The sequence below is a fragment of the Schistocerca gregaria genome, chromosome X, assembly GCF_023897955.1.
Source record: "Schistocerca gregaria isolate iqSchGreg1 chromosome X, iqSchGreg1.2, whole genome shotgun sequence".
In the NCBI taxonomy this organism is placed as follows: Eukaryota; Metazoa; Arthropoda; class Insecta; order Orthoptera; family Acrididae; genus Schistocerca; species Schistocerca gregaria.
Window position 1 is genome coordinate 764,894,965 of NC_064931.1, and position 19,844 is coordinate 764,914,808.

Sequence of the window (19,844 nt, forward strand, 5' to 3'; positions counted from 1 at the left end):
TTCATAATGTGCTGAACCTTGAGGCATTAAAGTGCTTCTGTGCTTCAGTGTTACTGCGTCCATATAGAGCGAAATCTGGAGTAGGTTAGTTACAAAGTATGCTTATATTCTTGTAAGCCCATCTAGATCCTACTCTGGGCTGACTTGGTCTGGATGAGGAGTGGTGAAAAAGATTTGCCATTGTCTGTGTAACGAACTGTTGTGCTATTTGCAGTTAATGATTTTAGGATAGGCTTTATATGGGAGGTGATTTTTTAATATCCACAGCAGCGATTTATTGGGCATTTGATATTTGCTCTTTGCCAGAGGGTACTGGGAAGTTTCCGAAGTAGCCGCGTACGCTTGTGTTATCTGAGACTGTTTCAATGAAGCGCACATTTGCAAACTAGATACCAAATATTTGCGACACTCTTCGAAAGATTGTCTCGAATTAGTATGTTGTATGGAACTCACCAAACTGATCCTGGTGTCAAAGGGGAACACACAGATGTGTTCCGGTAGTGAGTGGAATAGTAATGTGCTTACTTTGCTTATCTGTTCCTCTGATGCAACATCTCAAGAGTTTCACTCGTGAGACAGTGATGATCTCAACAGATTAATATGGTAACTTCGCCATATCTGATGCAATTAGTCTAATAGGAAATAGTTTAGAGTGTAGATCATTGCATATGTTACGAAATTTGTACGCCTCACTTGAGAAGTCCCTTCCATGTGCAATAAACCGCAGTGCAGTTCCGGAACAATTAACATCATCGGTTGTTCAGCTCGATTAACAGAAAAAAGTCTCGTATTACGACTGTAAAATGTCAAGTATTAGTGATACCGTTGTGAACCAAGTCCTCTAGTTTATGATACATTTCGTCGTTAATACTCTCTATGTGATTATTGTAGATGAGGCAGGATTTTGAGACGCATTAGTACTTTCGCAGTAAATTGATGGCAGTCAATAAGTCGACTGCAAATATTACGTATGAAAAATTTATATACTGATAACCCCACATACGTATAACTAGATACTCACAAGAACCTTATCTTCGATATGCGGTAAGTAAATTATATGTAAAAAAAGATAGAAGTCACATTAGATCGTACACAACGTTATACACTAGGGACGAACATACTGTACTGGGTAGTTTGTCACCTGTAACGCAAATGCCTCTGAAGATGGGCGTGTTCCCGATACTAGTTCGGCAGTAAAATGAAAAATAAAATAAAAAGTACACTCTATTGAGCAGCGTAAGTCAGTGCAGGTATGTTAACATTATATATTTTCAATTTCCGAAGTTGTTGCTCAGTAAAAATTAAATATGTTTGCAACATTGACAATCGGATCAGATTACTCACATTTACATTTTTAATATACACGCTGTATGTTGGAGTCCGTCTGAAGCTTCCACTGAAAGGGAGAAAAACGACAATTGAGAGAAAAAATGTCAAAGAGGTCAGTGCACGCAGAGAGCAGCCAGCGGTGGCCAGGGACAAGTTTCCCATCTGAGAACGGCCGATAGCATGACGATAGCTGCGTCACATTTTCCGGTACTTCCTTCACGGCATTGCACATACTTCCTACCCAGCTGTTTGGCGTCATCAGACACATCCATCCTTGTTCCTAGTTCTAAGTAAACTGCGGGAAGAAAACTGAAGGAACGAAGAACAACGTGGTGTCGCAATTTACGCGTTAATTCGTAATTTTGGTTCACCAGTTCCATTGTAATGATGAGAAACACATCGCAGTAGATAATTTTGTCAAAAGCGATTTCTTTCTATGACCAATTGGCTGCAGTTAGATGATTATGTGGTGTAGCCTAGTGGAAACGCTGTGCTTCACTTAGTGTGTTCTCAAAAGTACCAGATGTCAGTACAGTTGAAAATTATCTGCTTATCAATCATTACACGAAAAAACCGGCATTAATTCTTGCCAGGCTGTGTTGCCGTGGACCATTTTGCTTCTTAACGACACGACACAATATTTGTTGTACAAAAGTGTAATTTGCTTCTGGTCAGCACAAGTATACTCAGAGTAGTACTGTATTCTTAAATAGAAAGATAAGGTGTCTTTCCTACGCAGTAACTAAAGTCAGCATAAGAACCGCACAGATTTTTTTGTCTCGAGCTCGCGTCAGATGAAAGTTTGGTTCTCAAAAAAAAAGGCAGAATTTTCTTTCTCCGTTAACTAAGTCAAAATGTCGCATGAACTCTCTCTCGACAGGCTTTGCCATCGACGGGAGTTTGTTAAATAAATGCGACAACCAAAAGAACAGGAGCTAGGCGAGATTTTGCCCGTATTCCTAATCTGAGTGGCCTTATTTGTACTCCTCATGCGACACCACTAAAGTTGCGTGGAAGCCTACTCTGTAGGCGCTGTACAAGCGCCACTTAGTCACTTCACACGATGGTTTCGAAACCGTGACGCGCTTGTCTTTCACAGTTAGGGTTGCCCAAGAGTTTTCAGCACTGACCTGTACCGTGACTCAGATCACCGACGATCCGGAAGCAGGTGACTCAGGAACAAACGCAAGACACTAGTAGCGTCTTCATTGAAATGAAGCTGAATATTCTGTCCTCGCGCGGACGAGTCATACGCTGAATATAATCTCGGTGCATAGTTGCGAAGCGTTATGCCGCCCTCGGACGGGACGTGGATTTGCTAGTTCAAAGTATCGGCACATTGAAGACCTCGTAGATGTTTGTTGAGTGTAGTGTAGTGGATAATTCGCTGTTTTATGCCCTGTTTTCGGCGTACATTGTTTATTACCTTCGTGTTTTCGAAAAGATGCTTATCAGTTTAATGGAAGTATATTGTGTAATATTCGAATCTATGTGCATACAAGAGCGCTCTCCGTCCAAGAGTGCGTTAGATTGTGTAAGCGTACCCAGGGAACATGAATCTGTGAGTTGTAAGATAGCTGTCAACATTACTGCCTAATTCCCGCGAAATTCGTCGTTTACGTATTCATTCAAAAATGTTTTCTGTTTGTGGGATACATACTTCCTTTGGCAATATTGCGTATGGAGGTGCGCACACGCACCTACACCAGGTACAGAACATTTAACAGCAGTATGGCAGTAAATAACTGATCTTTAACTTTGTGTACAAGAGAGCGTGCGGTACTTATAGTAGTAGCAGCTTGTGTACTTTGTTTCTAATACTTGTATTCCACATCTACAGCTCTTCTCCTCAAGCCACATGACGGTGTGTGACGGAGAATACTTCTGGCTTCTGGTACCGCTAACTGAACATTCCACTTCCTCCCCTCTCCCTCCCCCTTTTCCCCTGCTCCATTCGCGAATGGCACCTGGAATGTATGATTGTCGCTGAATCACCGTATTAGCTCTAATTTCTCGAATTTTTTCGTTGCAGTTATTTTGTAAGACGAATGGAGGAGGAAGTAATACTGCATGTTGTCCGGCGCATCCGGGAACATGCTCTTTCGGAATTTCAGTAGCAAATATCTCCGTGATGCACAATACTTCTCTTGTAACTTATGTCACTGGAGTTCGTTGAGTGTCTGTGTAACCCTCTCGCGCCAATTAAACGATCACGTGACAAATACGCCAGTCTCCGTTTCATTTTGTCTCTCTCTTTTGTTATCCTTGTGAGGGTCCCAGACTGATTAGCGATGCTCATGAATTGAAGAACTGCTCAGACAAACCCTCTTTCCTGAATGAAATTCATTTCCTTGAGATTCTTCCTACGAATCTCAATTTGGCGTCTGCTTTTTCTAATACTCGTTTTATGTTGTCATTCCACATACTGTCGCTCAAGGTTACTCGTTGGCATTATACCGTAGTTACTGTTTCCAGCTGTTTGTCACCAATGTTTTAAATGTATAGTAGTGGATTTCTTCTCCCTTGTATGCGCAGTGTGTTTCATTTATTTAAATTCAGAGCCAACTGCTAGTTCTTAGACCGTTCATCAATTTTCTGCGGGTCTTCCTGCATTTCGCCAGTGTCCTCACGCTGCTCCTTTTTACACTCATCTACATCATCTGCAAACCATCTCGTGTAGTTATCCACAACATTATTTATACATAGTGTAAACAGTAACGATGTATTTGTGTGTGTGTGTGTGTGTGTGTGTGTGTGTGTGTGTGTGTGTGTGTGTGTGTGTGTGTTTTAAACCGGGGACCTAGAAACGACGGGGAGGCTTCGTCCCGGCGTAGCCCTCACTGGTTCACAACCCTACAACAGTCCACCCACACCACCGCCGCCCCACACCGAACCCAGGGTTACTGTGCGGTTCGGCCCCCAGTGGAAACCCCCCCCCCCCCCCCCCCCATCTTTTCGGAATTCATGTTGATGTTTAGAGAGGAGATTCTCGTTCTCCGAAAACGTTATAATACGTGAGCATCAAGCATATTCCATAATTCTATAACAGATTTACGCCAGCGACGTAGACCTAAAATTATGTGCATCTGTTCGTAGACTACTACTCGAAAACGGGAATGGTCTGCACTTTTTGCCAGTCGATAGGTACCCTTCGTTGCTCCAGCGACCTGCAACAAACTGGTTCTACTGAACAGTAGCAGTGATGTAATAAGAAGGTTCTTACGGTTTTACAAAAAAGCGAGAACGATTAAATATTGTCTTCATGTGAAAGACTATCGTATATTTGTATTGCAGTATTTGTAATGGAAATATAGAAAGTTGGTATTCCTACTGGATGAACATCGGACTTTTCTTATTGCCTTGTATCATGTTAGTGAATATTTATGTATTTGTTTGTGTGCTACAGGGTGGCCCAGAAGTGCGTGAACATTTAAAAATTAAATACGTTACAAAATAATGTAGGTAGGTACGTAGGTAAAAATAGACATACCCGCCGCAATCAACTATCACACAACAGAGTGAAAATCTCATTCTGGAACTATCACACCGACTGCGGTCTGAGGACCTGGGAGGCTAAGCATGACGGAAGTGGCGGTTCGTGTGAGCAAGAGATCTTTCACACGTGGAGCAATATGGTGTTGAGGGCCATCCTGCTTAAAAGTCGTACGCTACAGAAGGTGTTATCAGCCAGGGTAAGGAGTTGTAACGCGGTGTCACTGACTGGTTGCTGTCCAGCGCCATCTGTTGGTCGGGTTTTGCACTCGTTGTTGGTTTCAGTAAAACACCATGCCATTTCAGAAGTGTGTGTAACGTTTTACCTTTCTGCGTACATTGTTCCGTGAATTAGCGCATTTTCAAATGTTATGACTTTTTGCGTCACCCTGTACATACAGAAGATGGATAGCATATGTAACAGAGCGCAAATGTGCATTTTAATAATGCTATAGTAACAATTTTACATGCGACCATTTTCTTAAACTATGTAACGCGGTATGATTACGTGGAGAACATGGTTTCGCCCTCATCCTGTAGGGGTTCGGTGGTCATGGAAGCGATGGGAAAAGCCTGGTAAACAACCTAGTAAACCGGGACGATGGCTTCAAGTTGGGTTATTTATAGAAATCGCATGTAACTCATATTCACTTTCGCAAATATCTGTATCGGTCTTCCTGCACATGCTGTAACTTCGTCTAAAACCCACTTCAGGGCTGGAACTTCTCTCCTTTGCTGTAAAAGGTAGTGATGCTACCCGAAAGACCATACATGTGGGCATTTATAGAAGCTGATGACAGAGGAATATGTATTCTTTTTCAGCCAACATTTCTAGCGCGGAAAATAATTCTGCCTCGACCACTGTTGTGAGATAAAGACGATGAACAGGCACACCATAGTTTGTCGTCGGCGAATAGGTCTAGCTCAGATACGTTCGTTTCGCAGAAAACGTATTCTTAAGTAATTTATGTAGGCCTTGTTGATAATTTATTTATATTTAACTTATGAAATTGTTAATTCAGTTATTCTTTTACCACGTGCCACACCTGGCTGTGTTACTGACGTACGCATTTTTCTTTCCAGGATCAGTATGACAATATATCTCTCCACACGCAGAAAGGAATAGACTTTTTAGAAAAATATGGGCATTTCATCCGAGATCGCTGTACAATCGAGTTGGAGTACGCCGGGAAGCTGCGGTATGTCAAATAAAGCAGTTATTTTTTTAACTAACTTCAAGTTTGTTTAATGTGCATCTTTCTTCGCATATAGTTACGTATCTTACTCGTCATAGATCTAGAGGTAGCTATTGTTAGGCACAGTACATATTTAATTATTTGTAATATTGTATTGCTTGAAAATAGTATTTAATGTAATTTTCTGTGTGAGCAAAAATTGTCATGTGACAAACGTTTAAATTTTCTGCATGGGACATACATTATGCACTGCCTATTTGCATTAAAAAATTTAACAACTGATTTTTTACTTATGTTAAGTGATTTAGTTTTGTGATTCATTTTTCGTCCGTCTCTTATGACCTCGTTGTCGACGGGACGTTAAACACTAACAACCACCACCATCATTTTTCGTGATCAATACTGTTGTTCAATAATTTTGTATGATCTTAACAAAGGTAATCTTAGACGGATTCGTGAAAGGTACAGTTACTGGTTTCGGTTCCTTCCTCCGCGTTGGCAAGGTTTAAGCATGCTTGGAAAAGTTTACGACAACGAGAATTGGTAGTTCCAGGTCGGTAAGAAAATCGACCGTGTCACCCATTAAAGAACCATTCCTTCTTTCACCTGCCACGTGAAATCTAAATCTAGGTGGACGAGCTTGGATTAGATACCTTATCCTCCCGAATGAGAGTTCAATGTTTAACCATTGCGCTTAGTCTTCTGTACCAGTGAACGTTAGGTACATTTTTTGTTTTCTGGCTTGTTTCCCATTCAGCAATAAGTATGTTTATTGAACCGGGGACTTAGAAACGACGGAAATGCTTCGTCCCGCCGTAGCCCTCAGTGGTTCACAACCCCACATCAGGCCACAGCAGTCCACCCGCCCCACACCGAACCCAGGGTTATTGTACGGTTCGGCCCCCAGTGGTCCCGAGTTCGTGTCTCGGTCCGGCATGCAGTTTTAATTTGCCAGGAAGTTTCAGAAACTGCCTGCTTCTATGTTGCTTGTGAGCTGAAACACACATTACATTATTTTTCCTTAAGTTGTGATTCTTGTTTCTGTTGTAGTGCAGATCATTACAATTACGGCTTTTCCCTCCAAACCCCAGGATGCTTTCTCTGTGACCCTGTAAATACTAGAGCTAAACAATGTAGAACAACAGCATACGTTACAAGCATAGCATTCTGTATTACTTCATTTCCTTATTTCTAACATTTTAAAATTGTAGGTCTACTTTAGATGACATGTCAGTCATAGATGTTCTTATCTCTATTTAGTGAACGTATTTTCAGTCATGTTTTGAACATTGTGCCGCTATACTTTATTAACTAATGTTTCGCCGCAAGGGATATCGGATTTTCGAGAGTAAATTAATATGGAGTATGTAGTTCTTCTTTTCAAACATACACATTCCGATTTCTTCCTTCCTTATTGTCTTTTGGGAATGCAGTTGTAGCAATTAAATTAGGCACAAATGCAGTGATCAAATAGAAATTATTAGTGTACATTCGCATTCTCTTTACATCGTTCCTTTCTTGTTGCTCCCATGCCGATGGATTGTTTCTTTCGCAGTAAGTATGCGTGAAAGGAAGCTAACCTACAGACAAAGGGATCTATATTTATACTTGGCAGAACTAATTACATACTGACATAATCGTCGGTATTGCTTTCGTTTCCCAAAAATTATAAATATTTCGCTTTCGGAAAAGAAGATCTGTATTTCGCCAAGATGCCGAAGAAAAAGATCCCTTACCTACTGGTTGTAAGTTATTTATGAAACTCCTGTGAAACTATATTCGTGAAAATACATTCTTATTCGTGTTAATTTCACTTTACGGGTCACTGTCGTTTGCTATATTCGGACGGGCTTTTACAACAGCTCACTTCCTTATTCGGTGATTACTCTCAACTACAAGTAATTCGTCAAAACTTTTAGTAGTTTTGGTCCAAATAAAACATCAATTACAAATTGCTCATTACTAGTTTCGGTTAACTTGCAACTATCCTCAGATCACGCTTACTAACTAATCAGTATTTTGTGTATTGTTGGCAACATCTTCACTAGTAAGTGTAAGTCAGATCATGCTTCTTAAAGAAACCGTATCTGAGCACAGTGTCGGCCACAACACCACCGTTACTAAGTATAACTTGTAGCCTGCGTACTAAGGAATCTGTACTAAGTGAAATGTTGGCCACACATCCTTAAAAAGTGTAACTCATCAATAATAATAAAAAAGTTGGCCAAAGCATGGCTGTTGACATATAAAATAATCAAAGACTAGGTAGGCTATTCATGGATAAAACAACTAGGTAGTCTTCCGATGGTTTTATACATGAATGGCCATGCTTTGACCAACTTTTTACTGTTCACGACTTACACTTAGATACGATTTGTTACGACAGCATCGTTTTCAGGTCTGTTTCTTTAGTAAGCATGATGTGAGGTTACACTTGCTAAAGCCGTGCTTACAGGGGTGTAGGCAGCTAACGTTAACGCAATCACAGACGTTGACAGGACATCCACCCTCACGAGAAACAGCTTCGCCGGCCTACGGGACAAGCTGGTTACGTGATTTGCGCGCATCAGCGCTCTGCAGCGGCCGTTTCCGACTTTATTTGGCTAGCAAACCGCACAGTTTACGAAACGGACGCACGTAAAATGCCTGCGTTAACTCGATTAGCGATTGCCAAAGAAAGGCGGAGAAAATCGAAAAGATGATACTGGATTCGTCGAAGGCTTGAATAGCGAATTTCTGGTAGAGTAACAAAACATAATACTGTACAGTGATCTGAGATATATACTAGTAGAAGTTATTCGTTAACTCAATTGAATTTTCATCCCATTTCGCTTTTAAATTGGATATTGCCACAGAAGAAGCTGAATAGCACAGTCACCGTTTAGTGGTTATAATACTAGACTGTCGCATGGAGGGTCGTGAGTTAAAAACTCACCTGAAGTGTAAAATTATAATTTCCATACTATATATATATATATATATATAATGTTCTGGCCGGAGGCAGTTCGCTCCGCGCTCTTGTATGCGCAAGTACTGAAAAAATCTTCGTTAAGTGAAGTTAGTATTAGTCATTCATCTAATTACACTTTCTTCTACGTGACAATATAACCAATGTAAAGCGTCTAATGTCTGTCTGCGCGTGCATAATATCCAACACCCAGAAAAAACGTACTTCATCAAACAGATTCCAAGATCGAGATTCGTTCCATAGTTTCATTCAAATGGAAGATGAGATATTTACCGTCAAGATACAAACATGAGCAAGTCCAGTTCTATAGAAAATTTGATAATAGCAAAAACTTCCAGTGTGCAACTTGAGTTTACCTTCAGACGTAGACTGGCAATCAAGATTTCTGGCCACTGGGGAAACATTCTAGTCCAGCTGTTGGCTGTTGCAACAAAAATTGCAGCAAATACATTTTGTAATAAAGAACCTCGGCTTTTGAGTGAATGATTCTGATAAATGAATCAAAAAGTCTAGTCTTTTAGAGAACAAAAGATAAGAAAAAAAAAGATTTCTCAGGTAATCCTCTACCTTACACTTAGAGCTCACGACGCTACCAACTGCGCTAAAGCTCCGACATAGCAACTAGGCCTCCGTATATGACACACACTGCGTACAAATGTCATTATTTGATGTTTACTATGGAAACTGTACCAGAATAGCGTGTTTTTGAAAGATCGCCATTGTGCCGTAGAATTGAAACAGTATACATTCGTAACACCCAAGTTATAATACTAAAAACATCGACTATAGGAAGCCCTTAACTACTGATATGTAGTTGCCTGTCATCTTATTATAACAAATCATAGCTGAAACAACGCGTTTTCGAGAAAAAGCGTTAAAACAGCTTATATTCATACCACGTACTCTCTGAGGAAGAAAACCCACCAATTAGACGGTTAACGCCATAAACTATAGCGACTCATATTTTCTGCTAGTTACGTAAAACCATGTCGCATCTCATTGGCCACGTTCCTCTCAGAGGCCAAAATCTGACACGCCAGATTCTGTATTTCACGCCCCACAGCGTAGTGGGACGTGCAGTTCCACGCTGTTCCGTCACCACCTCCTCGTCCACGTGCGTTTTCCTGTGAGAGGACGGCTTAGCGAAGGTTGTGTGGCCAGCATTACCCATAAGTATTGATTCGTTAGTTACATGACCTTATGATGCTTCATACTCGAGCGAAACCGGTAATCAGCAAGTTGTAATTTTATGTTTTATTGCGATCAAGACTTGTACAGACCGCCCTATCTCCTTCACCCGACGATATCTGGTCTTGCGAATAAATCATTCTACCGACTGTTCAGGCCGCTGTGGCCGAACGGTTCTAAGCGCTTCAGTCCGGAACCACGCGGCTGCTACGGTCGCAGGTTCGAATCCTGCCTCGGGCATGGGTGTGTGTGTGTGTGTGTGCAGTCCTTAGGTTAGTTAGGTTTAAGTAGTTCAAAGTCTAGGGGACTGATGACCTCAGATGTTAAGTCCCATAGTGCTTAGAGCCATTTGAACAATTTCTATTGACTGCTTGTTTGTCCTGTCTCTGTTTTACCCTTGATAGTGTGACTCGGTGGCTAAGTGGGTGCCAGACTAAAACTCAAAAACTACAGGCTTCCATCCTCAGTGAGTACAATGGTTTTTGTCATGGGATGTTTATTTCACCTCGGGCACCGATTTTAATATGCGAAAATCTCCTAGTTGCGCCGTGGTCCGAAGTCCACGTCATATTGTAGGTCCCTCCTGTAACTGACTGAGTCAGTCACTTCAGTAGCCGAAGAGAGGTAAACGTATACGGACGCCATACAGACCGCGCCTCGGAACATCGAATACACGGCGCCCTGGATAAACATGCTCCAGCACTACATGCTATCTGTGAAAGTCGGCAAAATGTACATGTCGCGATGCAGTCTCAAACCTTTTTTTTAAAAAAAAAATAAGAGTCGAGACAGCTGTCGTAAGTACGCTGTATACAAAACACTTTGACAGTTGATGGATGCCGGAATCAATGATTGTATCCCATCAGCTTCTGGGGAAAAAGTATTTTCTGTGTAGTACAGTGTTTCGATCACTGCCGATCAGTGCTTTATTCGTATGAGAGAAGTCTGGAAGCGAAGAGTAGGAACAGCGAGCCAGGAAGCCGCAGATGGCGACTCGCCCACGCACGGGCCCGGCTACTACTTAGCCGCTGGAATTAACGCCAACGCCGGCCAGAGGGCGCTGCCCGCCAGCCTCCAGCCCGTGATTTCACGCCTTGTGCGACGCGCCGAAAATTTGGCCGCTTCTGTGCCTTCCGTGAAATTTCGTCTCCACTTCAAAGTGTGCAGGGGATGAACAAAAAACTGTCATCACATCTCTTAGATATACAGAGAGGTGACTGAAATCATGACATAGCTATATGAACATACACAGATAAAGGAAGTATCGCGTACCTGAGGTTTAAGAGGGCAGTGGAATGGCGGAGCTGTCACTTGTACTGTGAAAAGAAGTCCGACGTGAGTGTGGCCGCACGATGGGAATTAAGACTTTGAAAGCGGAATGGTAGTTGGAGCTAGAAGCATGGGACATTCTGTTTTGCGAATAGTTAGGAAATTCAATAATCAGACATAGACATTATCAAGAGTGTGCAGAGAATACCAAGTTTCAGGGATTACCTCTCATCATGGGAAAAGCAGAGGCGGATGACATTCACTTAACGACCGAGAGCAGCGGCGTTTACTGAAGAGTTGTCAGTGCTAACAGACAAGCAAAACTGCGTTGGATAGCCGCAGAAATCAATGTGGGACGTACGACAAACGTATCCGTTCGGACAATGCGACGCAATTTGGCGTTAATGCGCTATGGCAGCAGACGACCGACACGAGTATCTTTGCTAACAGCACGACATCGCCTTAAGCGACTCTCCTGGGTTCGTGACCGTATCAGTTGGTCTCTATACGACTGGAAAACCGTGGCTTGGTCAGATGAATCGCGATTTCAGTTGGTAAGAGCTGATGATAGGGTTAGTGTGGCACAGACCCACGAAGCTATTGACTAAAGTAGTCAACCAGGCACTGCACAAGCTGGTCGTGGCACCATAATGGTGTGTGGGCTATGTTTAAATGGAATGAACTGGGTCTTCTGGTCAAACTGAACCGATCATTGACAGGAAATGGTTATATTCGGCTACTTGGAGACCATTTGTAGCCATTCGTGAACTTCATGTTCCCAAAGAACGATAGAATTTTTATGGATGACAGTGCGACGTGTCATCGGACCACAGTGGTTCGCGATTGGTTTGAAGAACATTCTAGATAATTCGAGCAAGTGGTTTGCCTACCCAGATCGCCCGACATGAATCCCATCGAACATTTATGGGATATAAGCGGCAACACTACAGCGATTATGAGCGGCTTTGGAGGCAGAATGGCTCAGTATTTCTGCAGGGGACTTTCAGGGACTTGTTGAGGCCATTACACGTGGCCGTCCAAATGGCTTCCCACAACAGTTGAAATGCCGGACACTCCCATAGCAGGGAACGGCTGCCGTGCCGTTAGCACCGTGCCACGCAGAGTATTGGGGGCTTAGTAAAGACTGGTGCCTCCGCATCTTTCAGGCAAGGTTGGGCACGGCAGTGTTCGAAACAACAGCGTGTACATCATTTCATTTGTTCTACTGTAATTTGCATGTTTTGTTTTTGTAATTTCTTCTTGCAGGCCTAAACATGTCTTGGGAAATACACTGAGCGATTAATTTCCTTCATGGAAAAACGGCCAGTTTTGTGGGACAAAACTAGAAAATTAGGACGACGGGATTCATACAAAAAAGCGTGGATTGGATGTTTTCGAGGAACTGCGTGAATGTTAAAAGGTGAACGACAGAGAACAATGAATACGGTAAGTTAGTAGTGCAGTCGCTTAAAGATGTACCATGGCGACAGCCAACATTCTATAGGCCGAATAGATTCCGTGACGGATGTCTTCTTTCTCTGTAACGAATCCTTCATTCGCTCATGTAGTTCATCCACTGTTGATATACACATTCGAAAGTACTTGAAAAATTTCTCAGAATGCCTACCGAGGTCCTTGAACTGGACGTGAAATGCCGCATTCGGTTCTTTTTAATTGAATGAATCCTCTGCATTCCGTAACTTCTTTAAAGGTACGATGAACTAAATTTTTTTCACGATTCATTACACTAGTGTGTGATAAGAGACTGGGAACGAATAAAATGAATGGAGGTACCATGCTTTGCGCAACAGCAGCCCGATAAATGTGAAACTGCCGAGGCGGCGTGCACATGTAAACTGTGCCGTTTAGATGGGTGCCGGACAAAGGTGAAATGGGTCTTACAGATTCGAATCAAGACGCACGTCTAACAGGCATCTAAAGATGAGACATTGTCGTCTAGAAATTGACTGTAAACACATGGGATAAACATCAAATTAAAATAAAAAAATACAACTGTAAGGAAATAGCCTTTCATTGGAATAAATAAATAACAACTAAGTGCTATGGATATTCGGTACGTAACAGACTCCACGAAAATTTCTCTATCGGTGCCTTATTTTACGCCGCAGAAAGGGACGATTTGCGAACTGTGCTTCAGTGTTCGCTATCGGGGCTGTGAGGATGGCATTAAAACAAAACTACCTGTGAGAAGCTGCAAGTCACTGAAACTTTCATGGATGCTCTCAGTCGACCTCCATTGGCATCTGCAATCTTTGCCCTCTCATCTTCCGAGATTCCCTTTTCTAGTTCCTTAGGTCTTTTGGAAAATTATTTGGAAGGTAATCAGCTTTTCGACAGCCTAGCTACAATCCTTGTGCAATGAAAGCTTACTACAATAATCATATCAGAAGTAGTGTATTACCCCTGTGATCGACTTAAGTTGATTTTTTTTTTTTTCAAACTACAATGCCTTTGCTCATGACGGCAAAAAAAGGGTCTTTGCAGTTTTCTGTCAAGCGCAAACCATCTTCTCTCACATTTCTTCAGACATTGACAAGTTAGTTTTCTACTGGTGGAAAATTTTATAGCGAGATTTCATTCGCAGAAGTAAGGAAGTTACATTTCACAAATTAATCAAAAATATACGGCCACAAATTTTCTACGCAGTGCCATTTATGTACGATGTTAACAAAAAAATCTCACGACTGGAACTGCGTATCATCAGTGCCCCCCCAGTTTAAAAAGCAAGATGCTGCTCAGCGGAAAGAAAAAAACCTTGAAGCTCGCATATGATGAGTTTTCGGGTAGGGTTCTGCGAGCGCTGAGCCAGTGTGGGCGAATATGACGCACACAGTGCAAGTCGAGCGGCGGTCGCAGCAAGTAGAAAGTGGCAGACGTGCATGTGAAAGCAGTTAGACGCGCACCGCACCGCTCCTCGCATCGCCACTGCAGCTGTAAATCCGAATGCCTTTTCGTTTCAGTTTTTGCGTCTTACCTCTGTATGGACTTAACAGTTTATCACTATATCTCAAAAGACAAAAACTACTGGGTGACAATTAGTGAACTATATGAAAAAAAACTAAATTAGGTACAAACTACGGTGTGCGCACACTTTATTCAACATGTAAACGCCACTACGGATATCCGGATTTAGGTTATGACATGTTCGATACGCCTGCCGTCATTGGCGATGATGTGGCGCAGTTGAATAGCTAAATTCTCCTTGACCCGGTGAAGTGTCGGAACATCGGTGCTGCCGACGACCTCCTGAATGGCTGTTTTCAGCTCAGCAGTGGTTTCGGGGTGATTGCTGTACACCTTGTCACATGTGTTCAGATCCGGAAAAAACGGCGACCAATCGAGGCCCATGCCAGTGCCGTCTGAGTACCCCAGAGCCAGAATGCGGTACCAAGAGTGCTCCTCCAAGACATCACTTTCCTGATTCGATGGGGTCGAGCTCCGTTTTGCATGAACCACATCTTGTCGAAATCAGGGTCTCTTTGGATAATGAGGATGAAATCATCTTTCAAAACCTTCACATACCGTTCGGTAGTCACCGTGCCATCAAGGAATATCGCACCGGTTATCCCGTGACTGGTCATTGCACACTACAGTCACCGGTTGAGGGTGAAGAGAATTTTATATGCCGAATGCGGATTCTCAGTCCCTCAAATAAGCCCGTTTTGCTTCGTCGCTAAATCAAACAATATTCACATCGTGCCCCGCGGCCAACCGTGTAGTTTGAACGTCGTAACGCAAACAGTTGAGAAGTGGTGACGATTTTATTTCATATAGGTCAATAAATGCACCCTATAGTTCGCAGTAAATTTTCCGGGCTGGAGGCAGAAGCATCATGGGAGACTGTTCCGTCTGAAAAAGAGACTGCATGAACCGACCCACACTTTAGCAGCAGTAGTATGAAACACCTTTGGTGATGCAGACAGGCGTGCAGAAATTTTTTCTATAAAAGTAGTGCGAGACTTTGATTGAAACATACTGAATGGGGAATGCGAGTCTAGCTTAAAGTGGTGCCGTGGAGCTTCCTTTACTACAGGCGACACTGCCTGGACATTATTTGATACCCGAACGTTGTGACTCCATACTCGGTGCTTGTTGGATTCGCTGAAATAGTAAGGGTTGATCGCCCTTTCGTCATCAGCGGAGTGCGCCAACCTTACACCAGTTTAGAGTACATGCCTGCGACGAGTGAACGCTAGTTCAGTGTAGAGTTGCGTTTGTGTTGTGGATGCCGGCCGCGGTGGTCTCGCGGTTCTAGGCGCGCAGTCCGGAACCGCTCGACTGCTACGGTCGCAGGTTCGAATCCTGCCTCTGGCATGGATGTGTGTGATGTCCTTAGGTTAGTTACGTTTAAGTAGTTCTAAGTTCTAGGGGACTAATGACCACAGCAGTTGAGTCCCATAGTGCTCAGAACCATTTGAACCATTTGTTGTGGATGAAGACTTGTAATTGTGACCTAAAGTCACACAGGAAGGATGCGACCATATTGCAAATTAAGAAGAGTACTGCACAATTTCTGTTTTGGTCACTAAATAAAAAGACATCAGCGGACAAGTCAGTGGCTTTATTTGATTTATTATTATGCATTATCATCCTCAGTTTCTCATGAACATCTTGGTGATGAGATGTATACAGACAGCTTTGTTTGTTCAAAAATGTGTGTGAAATCTTATGGGACTTACCTGCTAAGGTCATCAGTCCCTAAGCTTACACACTACTTAAGCTAAATTATCCTAAGGACAAACACACACATCCTTGCCCAAGGGAGGACTCAAACCTCCGCCGGGATCAGCTGCACAGTCCATGACTGCAGCGCCTAAGACCGCTCGGCTAATCCCGCGCGGCCTTTGTTTGCTACATACTGTCTACATACATCTGATAAACAAGATGTTCTTGACAATCTGTGGATGGATTCTATCCGGAACGCATCAAATAGTCATTGGTTTCTTGTTAAGTGAGCAATATAACAGTTCTGCAGTACTCCTATTGTTATGTATGAAGACTCTGTAAAAGAAAGAAGACATAGAAAATCCGGTGTCAACATATAAACTATCGTATCTAAAGAAAGTAATGACACGCTTCTGAGTGCTTACTTTATTACGCTCGGTTTCGGCCATTGGCCATCCTCACGACATCCGCATGGACAAATAAAACACTAAGATTACAAAAATTCCCGTCAGCGCGTTAATTATGTACATAGGTGGTGGAAAATACTTACAAAAGTGTTATACACAGCTGCGTGTCAGAACAATTTTGAAGTGTGCGTCCAGCAAATGCTAAATACAACTCGAATGGGAAAAAAAATCATTCATATTCGTTTTGAACCATTCTTAGCATTCATTTTGTTACATGCGACACTACTTCCGCCTGTTTACCTGTAAATGTGTAACGTAATTTGTAATTTTTAGAACGTTTTCTAACTTCTTTTTTGATAACATGCTTTCAATCATGTCATGTCAATTCTATTTGCTTTTCTCATTTTCTAAAACACAGAGGTTATATGTAATTGGTTTTTGGAGCTACAAAGTACACACAATACGCAGTTGATGTATGAGATTTGTGAATTTTTCACATTGTGTGGACAAGATCTGTGCAAAGAAAACATATTGTGATGAAACTTTATAATAATAGTCAGTGGCCGAAGTGGTCGTAATAAAGGAAATACTCATAAGGCAGCGTGTTATGAATTTCTTCAAATATTTATAGCTGTCGACAATCACCTAGTAAAAATGTTGAATATAAACAGCTACTTTGGAATAACAGCAGGAGCGCCGCTTATAGACGGATGACCAACAGTCATACACTACCACTCCACGAGTCATTGCGGAGAGATTTTGCAGTATTTGGTAATCCGAAACTACACTCCACCACTTCTCCTATCCTTGGCGGCAAACTGCTGGTGACAAAAGTGTTTCCACACCAGTATTAGAACCGGTTGTTTGCCGGTTGAACGCCCCCACACTGGCGAGAGTTAGCGACCTCTGGTGCAGTGAGATCACAGACGGCGTAGTAAGTACAGCAGCGAAATATAAGTAACCTACAGGGAAACTAAAGCAACTGGAAACCTGAAGATTGATTTGAACACAGGAGTGCTTCTATAGACATGCTTTTCTTATAGGTGGAGTACCCTCACTTTCCACAGAGTTGAGTGTCGGCTCCCCCATTCGTTACAGACAAATAAGTGCAATCTGAAATTGGAACGACGTCATAATTTTTGCAGTTTTCACATACACACAGTATTGCCATGCATGAAATTATTAATTTTTTTCGGAACGCTGATAGCAAATTTAAGGACGAAAGAATCCCCAAGAAATGTCAGTTGCGAAAATTGGTAGCATGTCTGCGGATGCATCTAGTTTTTTATGAAGGGCAGTCAAATTAAAACGAGGCAGGTGGAAAAAAGTAAGTAAACTGATACTAATTTCAAAAGTAATCGCCCTAACTGTTAATACATTTATCCCACTGTGAGACAAGGCAGTGGAGGACTTCGTGGGAAAATATTTGCGATTGCTTACGGAACCATGATTGTGCCTAGGCGTGCACCTCTTCGTCCGGATCAAATGGAGACCACGAAGGTCTTCCGTCAGGCCTCCAAAAATATGGAAATCGCGTGGGGAGAGATCGGGACAGTGCGGAGGGTGTGTAAGGGCTTCCCAGCGGAACAATCTGGACAACATGTGGCCAGGCATTAACTTGAAACAGAATGATACGTCGATCGTCAATATTCCTGGGAGTTTGACTTCCTGGTGCACTTCACTTTTTGCAATGTGTTCTAGTACCGCTGAGCGTTAATTTTGGCGCCTCGTTCCACACTGTCAATGAGCAGCGGATCTTCGAAGTCAAAGGAAAAGGTTTCACGACTTCCCTGGAACTAGCGTGGCTGTTGTTTCGACTACAGTGCAGAAGTTTCACTGGGCAGCCCTTACACATCCTCCGTACAGTCCCGATCTCTCTCAGCATGATTTCCGTATTTTTGGAAGCCTGAAGGAAGACATTTGTGGTCGACAATTTGCTTCGGACAAAAAGGTATACAGCTGGGTGCTATCATGATTCTGTAGGCAACCGAAAACGTTTTCCCATGCACGCATTGACCATACTGTCTCCCAGTGGGATAACTGTATTAACAGTTATAACGATTACTTTTGAATAATAAACAGTTCGCTAATCTTTTTCTGTCTGTCTCGTTTTCATTTGACTGCCACATATAATTAATGCTTTTTCACTTATATAAGAAACAATTTACTCGAGTTAAATGAGTACAGGAAGTGCTGGGAACTAACCATCTTAAAAAATTTTGTTTTCTTATAACCGCCGTTTCGTTATCATTGCAAGCTCACTGATTTGGAAATTGTTGCGTTTATAACTTCATATTCTACCAATCTAAGATTAAGAAATTTGGTGCGCCACCGGTCTGCGACTCGGGAGACTTGTTCATACTTTTCAGGGGGGAAACCTGTCGTAAGCAAAGACGGGAAAGCTGAAAGGTGTAAGGAGAATATAGAGGGTCTATACAAAGCAAATGGACTTGTAGACAATATTATAGAAATGGAGGAGGACGTAGATGGAGATGGGGGACATGATACTGGGAGAAAAATAGCAAATGACTTGGAAGGGCAGTTGAACGGAATGGACAGAATCTTGAAAGGTGGATATAAGACGAACATCAACAAAAGCAAAACCAGGGTAATGGAATGTAGTCGAATTAAATCAGGTGAAACGGAGGGAACCAGATTAGGAAACGAGACACAGTAGAAGGTGAGTTTCGCTATTTGGGCAGCAAAATAAAGAATGATCGCTGAAGTAGAGAGAACATGGAATATAGATTGTCAATGGCAACAAAAACGTTTCTGAGGAAAAGAAATTTAAGATCGAGTATAGATGTTAGTCTAGCCATCTAAGGAAGTGGAACATGGACGATAAACAGTTTAGACAAGAAGAGAATAGAAGCTTTTGAAATGTTGTGCTACAGAAGAATGCCGAAGATTAGGTGGGTAGATTACGTAACTAATGAGGAGGTATTGAATAGAATTGGGGAGGAAAGAAGTTTGTGACAGAACCTCAGTAGAAGAAGGGATCACCAACTTAGTACTGGAGGGAAGTGTGGAGGGTAAAAACTGTAGCAGGAGACCAAGAGATGAATACAGTAAGCAGATTCAGAAGGATGTACGTTACAGTAGTTGTTCGGGGATGAAGAGGCTTGCACAGAATAGAGTAGCATGGAGAGCTGCATCAAACCAGTCTTCAGACTGAAGACAACAACAACAACAACAACAACATGTTTATGTATTTTGCATGTGAATGAGGAATGGGGAGTGAGTTACGTGGATGCGAAAAATAACTAGATGCCTCAAGAAAGAAGACCAATACGGTAGTCTTGCGAGACG

General features: G+C 42.3%; 1 protein-coding gene across 12 annotated transcripts in view; it reads left to right on the forward strand.

The window, feature by feature from the left end:
• The window catches only part of LOC126297562 (formin-binding protein 1), a 336,009-nt gene that overhangs the window by 115,014 nt on the left and 201,151 nt on the right, over window positions 1–19,844 (forward strand). For all 12 annotated transcript variants that reach the window (XM_049988494.1, XM_049988495.1, XM_049988500.1 and 9 more), the window contains exon 2: window positions 5,905–6,020. In XM_049988494.1, coding sequence (XP_049844451.1) covers window positions 5,905–6,020 — 116 coding nt within the window. The remainder of the gene's footprint in view (window positions 1–5,904; window positions 6,021–19,844) is intronic.